This window comes from Microtus ochrogaster, chromosome 4 (genome assembly GCF_000317375.1).
Source record: "Microtus ochrogaster isolate Prairie Vole_2 chromosome 4, MicOch1.0, whole genome shotgun sequence".
In the NCBI taxonomy this organism is placed as follows: domain Eukaryota; kingdom Metazoa; phylum Chordata; class Mammalia; order Rodentia; family Cricetidae; genus Microtus; species Microtus ochrogaster.
This window is the reverse complement of record NC_022011.1, coordinates 34,538,789-34,554,807: the sequence shown is the minus strand read 5'-3', so window position 1 is coordinate 34,554,807 and position 16,019 is coordinate 34,538,789. Positions and strand designations below refer to the sequence as shown.

The following is a 16,019-nucleotide window of genomic DNA, read 5'->3' as shown; positions in this document are numbered from 1 at the left end:
TTTTGGAGCCTGTCCTGGAACTAGCTCTTGTAGACCAGGCTGGTCTCGAACTCACAGAGATCCACCTGCCTCTGCCTCCCGAGTGCTGGAATTAAAGGCGTGCGCCACCACCGCCCGGCTTGAGGTCATTTTAAAATAAGCAGCCGTAGGCAGCAGAATGCATTTTTGGAGCATGACCTCTTTCCCTTTTCTTTTATGACCAAACATAAATACTACTGGGACCTTGGGACCTTGTTGCATACCTGTAATCCCTGCACTTGAGCTGGAGCAGAAGGATCTAGAGGTTAGGAGTCTCCACTGTAACAGATCAGATTAACCTGGATTCACAGAACTTGTCTCAAAAAAAAGACCCCCACTGAAGTCAAATATTTTATTTTTACAAAATCATGCTGCTTAATAGTAAAGCTAGAATCTAGTATAACTCAGTAATAAATGCTTAATTCTTTTACCTTGAAAAGGGAGCTTTGTTCTGCTGGGGGGCAGCTGTTGGAACTGTCTCTGTCCTGCGCATTCCTAGACCTGGTGAGGGGGGGGAGATGCTGTCCAGAAATGCCGGTTCACTCACCACGGACCAGGGAGGCAGGGGTTCTGGGGTCAGGACAGTTTGTGAATTAATGATTGCTGCGTAGTCAGATGTGTTGATCCTTTTGACCATAGCCAAGTGAAATTTTATTTATTTATTTTGTAGGAAGAAAGAAACAGAAGCTTGCTAAGGAGAGAGCTGGACTTTCAAAGGTAATAAAGTGGTCTTTGTGTTTGTAAGAGCAGGTTATCTAGGCCTGCTAGATTTTCTTTGGTGGTGGTGACAACAAATACCTTACTAGAGAAGCAGCAAGATGGGGGTTTCTAGAGATGTGGGCACCAAGAGGTAAGTGTGTTCTCAGCCATTTGAGAATGGTTAAAATGCAGCATTTGAGTCCTTCCTCTGGTGTCCTTGGAAAGAGCCACACCTGGAACCCTAGTGTGGAGAGAGGAACTCAGGCCAGGCATCCTGGGCAGCAGCCCAGTGGACCCTCTGCAGTGGCAAAGGGAGCTCGGTGTATTAATCCCAAGGCTCTTTAAAGTTTTTAAGCCTATGGACCAGAACTGTACCAGATTCTGATGGATTTAAAAAAAAAAATCGTAACTTGTAGAATATAATTTAATTTTGGGTCCTGTGTTACTAATTTTTTTTTAATGTTTATTTATTATGTATACAATATTCTGTCTGTGTGTATGCCTGCAGGCCAGAAGAGGGCACCAGACCTCATTACAGATGGTTGTGAGCCACCATGTGGTTGCTGGGAATTGAACTCAGGACCTTTGGAAGAGCAGGCAATGCTCTTAACCTCTGAGCTATCTCTCCAGCCCCCTGTGTTACTAATTTTTAATGACTACGTAAGATTTTTTTTTTTTAATCTACTTGATTAAAACTCGCCTGGGCTGTGTTAGTGAACTGAGCAAACGCTAGTTCAGCTACATGTCGCTTTCCTTCTTGTTGACATTACTTCTTTGTAGAACATGAACTATTGGATCATGAATTATTCAGGCAGGGAAAATGTGATCGAAAAGAGTTAGACTTTGTTATTTTGAACGAGATGAGTGATCAGCATAGCTGGTAGGATATGGTTCTAGCGAATAGAAGCTGGGAGCTGTTGTCCTGCTATGTCCAGACTACTTTTCCAATCTGTGGGATACAGATGGGGAGATAATTTGAGATTGTGTGTGAGTGTGTGGGGCTGATGGGAGGAGTGTTGGTTAAGAATGGAGAGGTGGAGCTGGGCATTGTCTGCCTGGTGTGCTCTACCGCTGAGTTCTGCCCTTTCCCTGTCAGTTGCTTATGGTTCATTATAAGAATAAGTCACTGAGATGACCAGCAAATGCACAGTGCACAGTGAGTCTGCCCTCATCCCTCAGAGGTGTGTCTGGTGACCTGGGGCTCCCTGAGGCCGGAGGTTTGAAGCTTTGTGGCCACCCTGGTAAGATGGTGTCATATAAAGAGGACTGGGAATGTAGCTCAGTAGTAGAGTGCTTTTCTAGTATGCAAGGAGCCCTGGGTTTGGCCTTAAGTCCAACCAGCAAATGAATGGATGATAGTGTTTATCTATAATGGCTACAAAAAAGCATCGTATAGATGATACAGATAGATATAGGTAATAGAGGTTTGTAAAGATGATATAGACAATATAGATATTTGTACTTTTTAGATTTCTTAGCTTTTTTTTGACTAAGTTTTTGTTCTTAGAATGAGTGCTCATTTGTTGTGCTACCACTGTCATTTTTAAATTTTATTGGCTTTCCGTGTGGGTTGTATTCTCAGTTTAATTTCTAAATATTCCTTTTCCAGTTACCTGACTTAAAGGATGCTGAAGCTGTTCAGAAGTTCTTCCTTGAGGAGATACAGCTTGGTGAAGAGTTATTAGCACAAGGTAATAGTCATTCCAGGATTGAGAAAGTAGAGTGAATTATTCATATTGATAAAAATTTATAATGACAGGATTTTCTTGCATAGTTGATGTTAGAAAAAGGATTCTAAACATTTCAAGGTGAGTTTCTCCGTTTTTTGTACTAAGGCTGGCTCCGGAAAGACAGATCATAGGCTACCCTTGTTCGGCACTGGGTTTTATGTGCGTCTTAGGCTCGCTTGCTCTGTCACAGAGCAAGTGGAGGATGAGGCAAGAGTTGAGTGGAGCTAGGTGAGAGCTTCATTTTTACAGGTGACTCTGAAGTCATTTAGCGTGTGTGAGTGTGTGTGTGTGTGTGTGTGTGTGTGTGTGTGTGTCCGTCCGTCCGTCCGTCCGTAGTGCAGTGTAAATAGTGACTGAATGTGATCCCAGTTTGCCAGCACGCGCCTAGTCATCAGGAACAGTTATGGTCTGACTAGTCCCAACACTGGCATCTTGTCACAGAAAGGCCAGGGATCTGTCCTAGAGAGCTGCCAGTTTTCAGTCCATGTTGTAATCAAGAAGTATATTCTAACACTATCAAAAGACTTGGGATAGCTGAATTTGCTGGTCAAGTGAGGGCAAGCAGACAGAAAGGCACAGCTTTCTGTCATGTCTGTGGGCTGCCTCCAGGAAGTGTGGCCAGGATTTAGGGTGGGTTTCCAACCTTAGTTAGTCCCACCAAGAAAAATACCTCAGATGTGCCCAGCTACTTGGATTTCAGTTAATTTTCCAATTAGTGGAGTTAACAGCCAGAGTAGTCATCATACCAGCTGTTCCTAGTATCTAGTTTCAGATCTGATCAGTTACATGGTCCAGAATTTAGATACTTAATTACTTTGGGCCTCACTTATTCAATCAGAAGGTTTGTTTTTGTTGTTTGGTTTTATTTTTTGTTCTTATCTATCCTGGAATTCAATTTGTAATCCAGCCTACCTCTGCCTCCCAAGTGCTAGGATTAAAAGGCATTTGTTACCATGCCCAGCTACTATCTTAATTGGGTAACATTTTGTTCTATACTATAGGATGTGTAGTGATATTTTATTTGTATAAATACAGCTTGCTTGAAGGTCAGTGCAAAGCTAAGCCACTAGAAGCCAGAGAGCGGTGGCACACACATTTAGTCCCATGACTCGGGAGACAGAGGCAGATGGATCTCTGTGAGTTCAAGGCCACCCTGGGCTACACAAGATCAATCCAGAAACAGATCCAGGTGTTGGTGGCTCACACTTTGAATCCTGGCACTAGGGAGGTAGAAACAAATTATATGGCTGGGTGGAGAAAGAAATATAAAGGGGAAGAGACAGGACCTCACCCTTTCGGTCTGAAGATTTGGTAGAGGTAAAAGGTGTCTCTAGTGGTTGGCTGCTTTGCTCTTCTGATCTTCGGGTTGAGCTCCAGTATCTGTCTCTGGGTTTTTATTATTCGTGCTACAAGGATGGTTCCTATTCAAAACTTTTTGAAGGTGTTGCTGTCATTAATAAAATTGGTATTTCAAATTTTATACTGGATTCAGTTAGAGTTGAATTTCATGCATAATGTGTTATTGTGTTTTATGAGAGAGTTTATGGTGGCGATCATCTTAACCCTTTTAAAATTCAATGTGTTTGTGGGAGATGCACATGAGTTCCACGTGTTGGTGTAGGGTCAGAGAAAAACTTGGAAACAGTCCTCCTCTACCCTTAGGTGAGGCTGGGAATTGAACTAAGGTATCCAGGCTTACTTTAACTTTACTTGCTGAGCCACCTCACGGACCACAACTTCTTAGATTTTTTTCCTAAGAGAAGATTTCACCAAAATTCAGAGATGTTCTTGTATTCAAATAACTAGCAAACTTATTTCCAGACTTTTCCTAGATTAAAACCAATTTGAGTAGGAAAACTTAGAAGAATAGATTTTCCAAGGTGCCCTAGGGAGGCCCAGGCACTGTGTGTTCTTTGCAACAGGGTGGTGCTTCAGCCTGAAGTGAATTAGTTCCTCTGGTCTGGCCAGCTGCAATTTCAGCACTGACAAATGGGCAGAAAAGGTTATTGCCAGAACTGGTTCAGAAGAGGCCTGGTGTGTGCTGGAGTAGGAACTGAGTAAGCCAATCATTCAGTCAGCTTCAGCTCTACGTCCCACGGTCTCGGGCCTGGCCCTGCATAGGGTCTCCTGATGGGCATCATTACATCTCATACCCTAGGAAAGGAACTGGTCATGCATGTCAGAGTGGTGGCTGCACAGTCAGCTGGTGTCCTGATTGTACGGGTGGGATAACCATAATTCCCACGAGGGCAGAGACAGCTATTTCTGACCATACTTGAGGTTCTGAAGTGCTAGGTGCTGGTGCCCCACTCTCCACAGCAGGCAGCTGGTGAAATACGTCCATTCCGTGGGTGCAGGGAAATTCAGTGCTGGTTGTTTTACTTGTCCCCGATTTGATCTGTTGGTGACTACGTTTTGATGGCCCCAGATAACATGTGGTTCTGTACACTCTTCAGGTGACTACGAGAACGGTGTAGACCACCTGACAAATGCGATTGCTGTGTGTGGGCAGCCTCAGCAGCTGCTGCAAGTATTACAGCAGACTCTCCCACCACCAGTGTTCCAGATGCTTCTGACCAAGCTTCCAACCATTAGTCAGGTAAGTGCCTCAGAGTAGCCCATGAATTGATTGGTCTGAGGACTAGATGCTTAGGGGCAAGTCTACTGAGCATATTATAATATTGGATATGCCAGACCTGGAAATGGTTTTCCTAATGATACATTAAGCAGGTGAGTAGCATAAGGTCCAGACCTGTATCAGATGTGAATCATAAGTGTACATGGTTGGTGTTGAGTGTGAGGCCTTTACATTTGAGTCCCTAAGTTCAGGCCAGCTGGCTCGTGCTCGGGATGCAGTGCGTTTTGGAGCCCTCACCCATTGTGCTCAAGGCTCTGGGCACGCTTGTCAGACATCGTATCAAGCTTTTAGTTTAGTTAACATAGGGGATACAAAAGTCAAGATTGCATAACCTGGGCCATCCTGGTTCCATGTGTCAGGCTTGGTACTGTCTGCCTCCTGCTGCTGTGGGCTTTGAATTGGTGCTGTGTGACATACATTCCTCAATTTCTCCTGGGAGGGACAAAGGGCATGTATTAACTGTTAATACAGCTGAGTGTGAGCACACACCTGTCATCCTAGCACTTTTGGGGTCTGAGCCATGGCTATTTAGTGAGATTTTGTTTCAAAACATTAAGTACAAATTGGCTAAACTTTCACTACCATGCATTCTTTCTAAGGAGACCAAAATGAGTCTCAGATCAGCTACTGCAAGTGCTGATTGCTAGTTCCATATGGATCAGAGTTAGCAAAGTGATGATGGCAAGCAAGTTTTCACAAGGTTTTTCAGTAACTTAATAGTTTTCCAACTTTTTTCTTTCATGGTTTTGTGCCTTACTCAAGTTAGGCGCAGGCTGCACCATTGAGTCACAGTCGTAACTCCTTTGCACCGATTGTTAACTCAGCTAGGTTGGAAGAGGCCTGGGGAGAAGTTAAATTTCCCCAAGATTTCCAGAAGATTGAGAATACCACCCAGAAGATTTTGAACTACACCCAGCAGTGGTTGTGTACGCCTTTAATCCCAGCACTCTGGGAGGCAGGCACAGGTGGATCTCTGTGAGTTCGAGGTTAGCCTGGTCTACATAGTTCCAAGACAGCCAGGGCTGTTACACAGAGAAACCCTGTCTTGAAAAACAAAATAAAAAATTGATTACAAGAACTTAGACTTAAGTTTTTTTTTAATTAAAGATTTTTTTTTTTTTTTTTGAGACAGGGTTTCTCCGTGGGTTTGGAGCCTGTCCTGGAACTAGCTCTTGTAGACCAGGCTGGTCTCGAACTCACAGAGATCCGCCTGCCTCTGCCTCCCGAGTGCTGGGATTAAAGGTGTGCGCCACCATCGCCCGGCTCTTAATTAAAGATTTTTATTTATTATGTATACAACATTCTTCCTCCGTGTATGCCTGCAGGTCAGAAGAGGGCACCAGATCTCATTACAGATGGTTGTGAGCCACCATGTGATTGCTGGGAATAGAACTCAGGTCCTCTGGAAGAACACTCAATGCTTTTAGCCACTGAGCCATCTCTCCAGCCCTTGAACTAAGTTTTAAATTTAGATGAATATGGTTCCGTTATGTCCACACCCCAGTTAACGTTATGTGCTGTTGAAGGGGTAACTTCTGTAGTTTGTGATGCTGTAATCAAAGCCAGTTCTGGACATGGATTTAGCTGTTGTATATCAGTCCAGGAGCCACCTGGCTATGTCACAGTGTGACACAGAATTGGAAGGGGAACCAGCCCTGTGTGGAGTGGGCAGTGAAGAGCTGGGAATCGGGTTAACTGTTCATTCAGGAACTTAGTTGGAGAGCGTTACATGGCAGATCTCATCACTGTCCCCTAGGCCTTACCATTCCATATTCTCAGTACTGGCGCCTGAGCTTCCAGTCCAGGGACTGTTGAGAACAAAGAAAGTCCAGGCCAAAGCAGCCTAGAAGAATGTCGTGGGTTTCTGGTTAGCATCTAAATTCTCAACAGGTGTATTACTCTATTACCTGTTTTTTGTCAGTTAAATGTAGATTTGAGGGGGAGGGTGTTAATTTTGGAATGCAGTATTGCTTCTTGTAATGGCTGGGGGCTGGAAGGGAAAAGACCTGTAGGAACACAGCTTGGTAAGAGTGCCAGCTGCTGTCCTTGGTTTGTGTGGGGTGAAGTCTGTAGATTACTACATAATTGACAGAGCATTCTGTCTTGTACTTCATCTATTCACTTGGATTCTGGTGTGAAACTGAAGCTTGTGTGGTGACACCCCAACACCACCACCAGTCCCCTCCCCTCAGCAGCCCTGGCGCTGTGATTGCAGGGCTGTCTCCATGCCCAGCTGGTCTTGTCGTCTCAGATAGCAATGTGTGAAGTGTGAGGTCTGTGTCAGGATGGGGGAACTCGAGCAAGGGTTAGTGTAAGTTGAAGTTAGACACTTCTCAATTAATTTTCTTTTTCTTTACAGAGAATTGTAAGTGCTCAGAGCTTGGCTGAAGATGATGTGGAATGAGCCAGATATCAACACTATAAAATCTGTTAAAAGTGATTTAACCATTAGCTTGGAAGCTGCTCAGCTCTGGGGGAATAAGGGCAAATGTGCTTGTCATGAACTGTCCTACACTGAAGTCTACCAAAGTGAATGTGTGCTTTGAGTAGATCCATTGTCTGTTCTATTTATTTTTTCCAGTGAAAAGTATTTTGATAGGACTTTTCATTTTATAAATACATTGAGTTAACCAAAATATCATGGATTTCGTTTATTCTTATGACTTGGAATTCAAATGTAAATACAGTAAGTAGAGTATTACTGAGATAAAAACGCCCAGTGATGAATTTTGAAAGATTGGAAGAGTAAGAAGGATAGTTGAATAATGCCCATTTTTAAAGACTAGTACATTTTACTACTGTAAGTCATAAAATTGGATAGAAACATGTGTTTGTGAAAACTGAGCATTAAAATCTTACAGAGACCGTTTCTTTCTGTTTACTCTTGAACATGTGAAGTGTGCCGGTGTGCTGTTAGCGATCCCATTCCTCCCCGTGTTTCCTTAAAAACTTAGTCTGCATCTGTGGCTTAATGTCTTTTGGGCACTAACTCCTAGTATTCCAAGCACCTGGCTGCGGGTAGCTTTGCCTGCTGTCCGCTCATTCAGCTCTGTGTGGACTGAGTGTCGGTCTGCTCATCTGGGGGTGTCTCTTTAGTGTGGAGCCTGATTGGTTCCGTTGAGTGTCTTCAGGTCCATCTCCAGCTGTTGACTGATGGTTATTTCAGAACAACCAGGGCTTGTACTTGTTTATATTCTGAATTTGCATGTTTGCCTGACTTGGTGTTTCTCAGTTAAACCTCTCAGTAGGATAGCTTCTTTGTCAGTTGTTGGCTGATGTGATCCTCTTGCTACTGTGTCAGTTAACCAGGAGCTTGTCTGTGGGGCAGTTGTGAGGGTCGACGTGTGCGTGTCTCCTCCCTTTCTGCCTTTACCAGTGCATCTCTCCAGTCCCGTGGATGACGGTGTCATCTGGACAGACGTGGCTGACTTAGCAGATCACCTGGTGACGTGGGCTGTTTGTGAGCTGAGGGTGAAGGCCTTGGGGTCTGTGCTGGTATCTGTTCACCGAGCAGCATTCTCAGGGGCAGCTCGTCGGCCTCCATGCCTTAGACTTGCTTGGCTTTCCTCACCTTTTCCATGGGTTTGTTGTGATGGTCATGTGCACATAGGAAGAACCTGGAGTAAGGCTTACCTAGTTTCTGCCTCTGGTTGGCGTGTACATAACAACTTTGGGCAACTCCCTTCATGTAAGAACCTTGCTCTAGTAGTTTCTGGTGGATGCCAGGCCCAGAGGCACATATTTGAGCCTGTCTATAAGCCCTTGCCAGCCTTTGATCCTGAACCTTTTAAAACAGTGCTTTCTAGGTAGACATGTTCGCTGGTAGGGTATAGAGCCACCCCAGGGATGAGTGAGCATCATAACGGTGACTGGTCTAGACATTGTCCTGCATCAGCCCAGATAAGGGAGGGTGGGGTGGGAACGGGACTGGTAGGGCACTGCTGGAGAGGTGTCCTACAGGGTGCGGTGGGTGGGCTGGCTCCTCTGCAATGACAGTGGAGAGGGTAGAGATGCGGCCTTTTTTTTTTTTAAAGTAATGGATGTGGGGCATCAGCGTTGTCGCCTTTGAACACTAGCTGTGTGTGAAGGACTGCTTTCCTCTACAGAAGCAAGTGTTGAACACTATTCTCTAGGCAGAAAGCCTTGGTGCTAGGCAGTGATACACAAGTAGTATTAGAACAACAGCTCAAGCGTTGCCCGGGGGTAGTTGGGTATGAGCATGTTACAGCATGTTGGCATGCTGCCTTGGGCAAAGGTGTATTGTTGGGTGCCCCTGTTATTCCATAACTAAAAGCATTTTAAATAGAGCTGCTTGGAAGGTGGTGTAAATGCCCTTAGTGTGCACACTTAGGCAAAATCCAGGTGTTGGTGTTTATCTCATTGTTCACCTGCCTTTATGACCTTGAGTCAACCTGTGGACCAGAACATCCACTTCAGTGTTCCTGCTGAAGAAATGGGGAATTTGGTGTGTGATCATGACAACGAATCTCCCTTCTAACAGAAAGTATTTATTGCTTGTGACTCAGCTGTATTAAAGGGTTTGGAGAGCATGTGGCTTGGTATGTATTTGCAGAACTGAATGCAACCGGTTGATTTTGGTGACTAGAAAGCACACCAGCCTTTTAGGTTAGCATTCTTTTGGAAAAGCTGTGTGCCCTCACCCGCCCCTACCCCTCAAAAGCCCATTACTCCCCGACTTCCAGTGTGGAAAGTATCCAAATTCCAAGTTACGAAGCTCTGCCTTAATGCCAGTAGGTGAGGGCTTCTGTGTAGTCTGGGGTGGGGGCGGTGTCTGGCAGCCAGAGTGATCGTAGCTATTAGACTGCTGTCTCTAAAAGGGACCATGTTTCCTGGTGACCGAGACACCAGATACTTGATGACAATGCCTAGTCACTGTTGAAAGTCTGGACCATAACAAATCATTTTTGAAATATTTAAAAAAACTTCTATAGCTCAACTTGATGGATTTATTTACAAAATCGCACTAAGCAGTTTCTTTTTCTGCTTTGGGATGCAAGAATTGTGTAATTTTACTGCTACCAATACAAGTAAGGTACTGTCTTATGTCTGTACGTGTGTGGGGGTGGTGGGACACACACAAAAAGTTAGAGTGAAGGCATTGTGAAATGAACCTTTTAAGGCCATTTTAGTACATTAGGATCCTGGCAGCATGGTGAGGCTTCATGCAAAAACTGCCGAGAGTCAAATTTTACCAAGAAGCAGGGAGGCTGGAAGGCAAAGAGTTGACCTTGGAAGATGGTTTAGCAGGCCTTCATTAGGGGGACCAGTAGGTGGGCCTGGCATGTGCAGGTGTGATCTGAACGTAGTGGAGACGGACTTACTGGGCCTCGCTGGGGTACAGGCTATGTTGCAGGCTTTGATGAGTTCACCTCAAAGCAGTTTAGGGGTGACAGTTAACCCCTGAGGGATAAAGCCTTGCAGAGGCTAGGGTTGGCACGTCTGCTGGCGATGCTGTCTGGATCACATTCCTTAAGGCCCTCCGTTTCCGTGTTAGGGCTCCACTGGCAGAGTAACCCCTTTCAGTCTCCACTTTCTCTCTTGCCTTAGCCTCTCAAGTGCTGGAGTTGCTAATGTATCGCTCTGCCTATTAGTGCATGGTCATAGTAGAACAGTCCCCTTGAAGCCATCTGTCATGGGGGGGGCACTTGTGCTCCCATCATCTGGGTGACAGAATTGTGAGTTTGAGGCCAGCTTTGGACCCTGTGGAGGCTGGAAGGTTAAGGATTTGAATTAGAATAAATTGACAAGGCTGAGCTCATTGGAAGGGAGCTGGGATTGTTTCACTAATTTGTTTTCATTTTGTTTTTCAAATAACTTTCACGCTGATCCTCTTGTGTTCATCTATGGAATGCTTGGTTTACAGGTGTGTGCTTCCATGCCTGTTTATTTAAAACGGAGTCTTAGTACGTAGATCCAGCTGCCTGTATCGTTCCCCTGCCATTCCTCCAAGTGCTCAGGATCAGACCCTGTCACTGATGGGTCTGGATCTTGTCTTGTTCCTGAGATGATAGCTTTGAGTAGCTCGAAGAGGCTGTAACTTCCAAGGCTGGGACCACAGGCATTTGCCTCTATGGCTTTGCTTTTCAAGAGTTTTGAGTTTCATGAAAAAAACTTGTTTTTGACTTGATGTTACAGCAGAATTTCCAGCACTTTTGGAATGATCCTAAACACTTCTTCCACGTCATGCTGTGTTTATGTAGAGTGTTCTGAACTAATTATAAAATTGGAATACTGACCAGCTGTGAAATTCTAAAGGGGCTCTGCAGGATCAGATGATACTCGCCTAAAATTATATAATGTAAGAGCACATTCATCTCATTCATATGCACCTCATCGTTTTGAAATAAATGCCTTTATGATTTATTACCAGTAATGTTTAATGTCTTTCATGGACCCAGTACCTGGGGTCATGTAGAAATTTCTTGGGTTAACAGGTTTGCCAGTGGGAAGTTAAGCTTCTGTGACTCCTGCCTGCAGATTTGCCTATCTGTTTTCTGCCAGCAGCACTGTCTTTTGCTGGGAGGGTGGAATGCAGTCTCGACACCCGCTTCCTCTCCTCTGGCTAACCCCCTTACCTCCATTCACAGACCTTGAATATTTTAAAATATTGAAACTGCCAAGTACAGAATCTTCACAGGTCAGGATAGCACCCTTGATAATTCTGCCTAGTGGGTTGTGATGGTGTGCAGCTGTCGTTTCTGACTGGAACCGAGGCAGGAGGATTACCCCAAGTTTCAAGCCAGCAATGAGACTGTCTTGATAAATTAAGAAAGGTTCACTTTAGGCTACTCTTGGGTCTCTCTGCCTTGCCTTCTCAGTGATTAGTGAGAAAAGGGGAAAGAGACTGGCCACTGATCTGCTGGGCAGATGAAGGAAGTGCAAGGCCACAGTTTTGCACACCTGACCTTGTGCTACTGGGAGAGGGGAAGGCAGAAGACGTCGCCTCTCAGCTCCGGTGTGGGTGTGAAAGTTGCTCACACTGGAGAGTGTCCTTGCATGAGAATCTCACTGGGTTGGCCATGCACAGTGAAGCCCATTGTTGCATAGTGTGGATGGATTTCATCCAACCCAGTGAAGGCCTGCATAGAGAAAAAAGAGAGCTCCCTAAGCCAGGCTGCACTGTTTAGAAGGCCCCACCGTCCTCTGGGCACTCGGATCTGGACCTGCATGAGACACCCACGGTGTCTGTCTCTGGAAAACCTAGTGATTACAGTGTGTCCTGCTGACAGCCATTTTTAAACCCTCTACGGAAATGACAAGCCTTTCTTGCAACACATTCTTTGTGCTTTTGTGCCACCTAGTGTCACTTGTAGGAACTGCAGGGTGCTGGCCTTCCCGCCTCCCTACCATCTCTTAGGGACACGTAAACACATAGTGGGTGTCTATATTTCGGTACACCTTTTGTTTTTTATTCAGTTACCTAACAGAGCTTCCTATGCACAGGACATTGCAGCAGACACACAGACGATTGGTCTGTGTCATCTCGTGTCCCATCCCCTTGTCCTGTTTTCCCCCCTCCAGCCCCTCCACAGTTGGAGACAGAAAAAAAGCTAATTCCAGCTGTGCAAGGACAGGGCCAAGACCGATGAGGAGCAAAGAAGGTGATCCAAGATGGGGGACTGATAGGTGGTTCCTGTTGCTTGTTTGCTGTGTTCCAGGCTGTGAGCTTGGGACTGGCCATAGCCCTGGGCAAAAGCATCTTTCTAAGGGGCAGCCCTGCACTCATAACCTTCAATCAAACAAGGGACAAGGGTCTGGTGCTTTAGAAGACGGGGTGTGGGGGGAGGTGACCCGACCCTGCTGTACCAGGCAGGAGGAAGAGGAGCGCTGGGACTGCTGGCTTGTGCATGGTAAAGTGGTATGGGAGGACGGTGTCTCGTTTCTCTGTTACCTGCCCTGCACTTACTAGGACAGGCTGCCAAGGGAAGGGGAAGGCTGGGATGGGACTGACCTAGGAAGTAATCTGTGTTTGGGATGAAGCTATCCAGCAGTTGTCCTGCCTCAGAAAGGCTGAACTAGGGCAGATAAAAATGCAGGAATTCAGATGGACAGGGGTAGGATCTGAAGCAGAACCAACTAAGTCCACCTCACGCAAGGCATCACGTGCTGGGTAGATCCACCCCCGTTCCTGGTGGTACTTCAAGGTAAAGGAGCTGGAAACAATGTCACAGGCTACAGAACAGAGATCACAGAAGAGGTGGGTGCTAAGGGGCAGGCAGATTGGCTTGAGGTCCTCCATGCTGGTGGGGTAGGCTACTCTTACCTGTCCCTCTTCAAGATGGCCTTCCCCATGAGTCAGCCGCTAAAATCACTATAAGAGCTTGCTATTTGCCTCTTGGACTCAGTTTCTTTACCACAAAATGGAGCTTCCTGTATTTATCTATTTTTGAGACTCTTCTGTAGCTCGGACTAGTCTTGAACTTGCCATGTGGAAGAGAGGATGGCCTTAGACTTTGTTCCTCTTGCCTCTCCTTCCCGACTGTTCTGGCTTATTAACCAAGCCTTGTGTCCTAGGCTCTACTCCTGAGTTATATCCCCAGCTGGGGTGCTGCTTTCTTGCCATCCAAAGGGGATGGGACCATATCTGTCCCCTGGTCCATTGCAGATGAAACACATCAAGCAGATGGAAGTCAGGGTCTGGGGTCATGCCACAGTTTCCTGAATCCAACACAGAATACAAGTACCATGAGTGTAGCAGCACAGAGGAAGAGCTGCGGAGGACTGTTCCTCTTCAGGGAACTACAGAACCAGGGCATTCATGACAGGCGTGGCCTTCGGTGTGGAAACTTCTTGGTTTCTAGGGACTCCTTGACCAGCTAAGCTGGGCTGAGCAGGCAACATCTTCCAGCCAGTGCTAGGGAGCTCCTGAAAAAAACCAAGAGTCCACACCCAGCCTTCCTGCTGGGACTTCCTGAGTCTGCAGATTCTTACCCCCTCTCAGCTTCTGACGTTTGGGTTTGGGAGTAGCCCTTTGTTAAAGGACAGCAGAGTCCCAGGTGGCTGCCCTCACCCCACTTCTGCCTCTTGGCTTCGTTTTCTTGCCTCATCTTTCCACATAATTCATTTAGACATTTAAAAGTTTCCCAGCATGCTCTGAGTTGCCACAAACACTGCCATTGTGTGCAGGGCTCTAGAATGCTAAGAATCCCAGGGTAGCGAAACATGGGTCATGGCCTTTGTGGTGGTTGGTGGCTGAGCAAGGCCCAGAAGCTGCTGGCTTCATATGATGTGTGTGTGTGTAGTTGTATCATGAGTGCTGGTGTCTACCACTCTCCCTGGCTTCCTCAAATTTTCCTTGCTCCAGCCACTCACATCCGTTCTCCCAGAATCATTAACACTATCTATTTAGGGAACATCTCTTGGCCACACTGTGTGTGACAGGCAGGGTTTGTCAGATGTCAGAGAAGATAAAGTTTGGTGTATTTGATCAGTAGCCACAAGGGTGTGCTGTGGTTTAATAAAAAGCTGAACAGCCAGTAGCTAGGCAGGATTTTTCCAGGCACAGGATGCGGAGAAGGAGTCGCGAAGAACCAGATACATCAGGATGGGCACTAAGGAGATGAGGTAATAAGGAGAAGGTAAGTTAACAAAAATGGGTTAAATTTAGCTAGCTAGTTAGAAACAAGCCCACCCTAAGGCCAAACTTTCATAATTATAAGTCTCCATATCGTGATTTGGGAGCTGGCTGGCGGGACAAACTCGCAGTGAGGTGTGCTTTTTTACTTCCTATGCAGAAACATGGAGTCCATTCCTCAAGATTCCATGCCCAGCATGTTCAGCTATTGAAGTTTTCCAAGTACATGGTGGACCCACAGACACCTGCTGATTGTAGGACTTGAGCCTGGGCTACAGGATCCAGTAAGGCCCCTCCAAATTGCTCTGCATCCTTCCTTTAAAAGGACACTTAGGCATGTACAGGCACACTTAGAGATCCTCTGGAACTGGAGGTACAGGCAATTGTGAGCCTCCTGGTGTAGGTGCTGGGAACCTGGTTCTCTGTAGGATCAGGAAGTGCACCTAACAACTGGGTCACCTCTCTTGTAGGGTAAAAGGGACAACTGGAGCAGGAAACCAACCAATCACTGAGCTCTGAACCCAGAGCTAGTGAAAGAAACACCCTGTATTTGAGACCTGGGCCAGGGAGAGAAAGATCTTTATCCCTGAGCCCAGAACTAAAGACATGTGCCCTGGCTCTGAAACTAGTGTCAAAGAAACACACTTTGTCCCTAGACTTGGAACCAGTGAAAGAAATATGTCCTGGTCCTAAGATTAGACTCAAAAAGCTAAAAAGGACCAGTGAAAGAAACACAGTTTGACCATGAGGTCAGAGCCATCTCTGCCCCTGACCAATCCCTCTTCTCCCTGGGAAAACTCCGCCCCTAAGAAACCCTATATAAGCCTCTCCACCCCTTCAGTTAAGAGCTGCAGTTAATCCCTCCCTGGCAGAGGCAGCCACCCTCCTGAATTTCTTCCCAAATCTCTTTCTCAAGAGTCTTGGGTGAGAACCTGGCTGGGACATCCTTTAGGGGACCGAGCTGAAAAACCTTGTTGAGATGATCCCTAGTGGGGGCCTCAGCAAGGTGGAGCAGAACAGAAGATCCTTGCTAGGACACCTGAGCTGGAGGAGATGGCTACATTTCTGCAGGGGCTTCTCTTTAGCAGAGAGTTAGCAAAAGAAGCATCTTGGGCCGGAGAAGAAGTAGACAGCTCTTCTAGAACGCTCCCCAAAGGAACAGAGCAGAAATCAGCTATAGCAGCTCTCCAGGAGAAGAGCAGGATCCCTATATCCTACGGGGAGACCATTCCCCCCGCACACCAGCTTCAGGTAGCCTGGCTTCCGGATAGTCAGGACACCTTTCCACCAGGGCTGAGCCGTCCCGTTGCAGCTCCAGCCTCTAGAGCTGTTCTATCGC

General features: G+C 46.1%; 1 protein-coding gene across 1 annotated transcript in view; it reads left to right on the top strand.

The window, feature by feature from the left end:
* Window positions 1-7,954, top strand: part of Tomm20 (translocase of outer mitochondrial membrane 20) — an 11,258-nt gene extending 3,304 nt beyond the window's left edge. Inside the window, exons 2-5 of the mRNA XM_005345903.3 lie at window positions 689-735; window positions 2,327-2,408; window positions 4,904-5,046; window positions 7,445-7,954. Coding sequence (XP_005345960.1) covers window positions 689-735; window positions 2,327-2,408; window positions 4,904-5,046; window positions 7,445-7,489 — 317 coding nt within the window. The 3' untranslated portion in view covers window positions 7,490-7,954. The remainder of the gene's footprint in view (window positions 1-688; window positions 736-2,326; window positions 2,409-4,903; window positions 5,047-7,444) is intronic.
* Window positions 7,955-16,019: the final 8,065 nt, after the last annotated feature.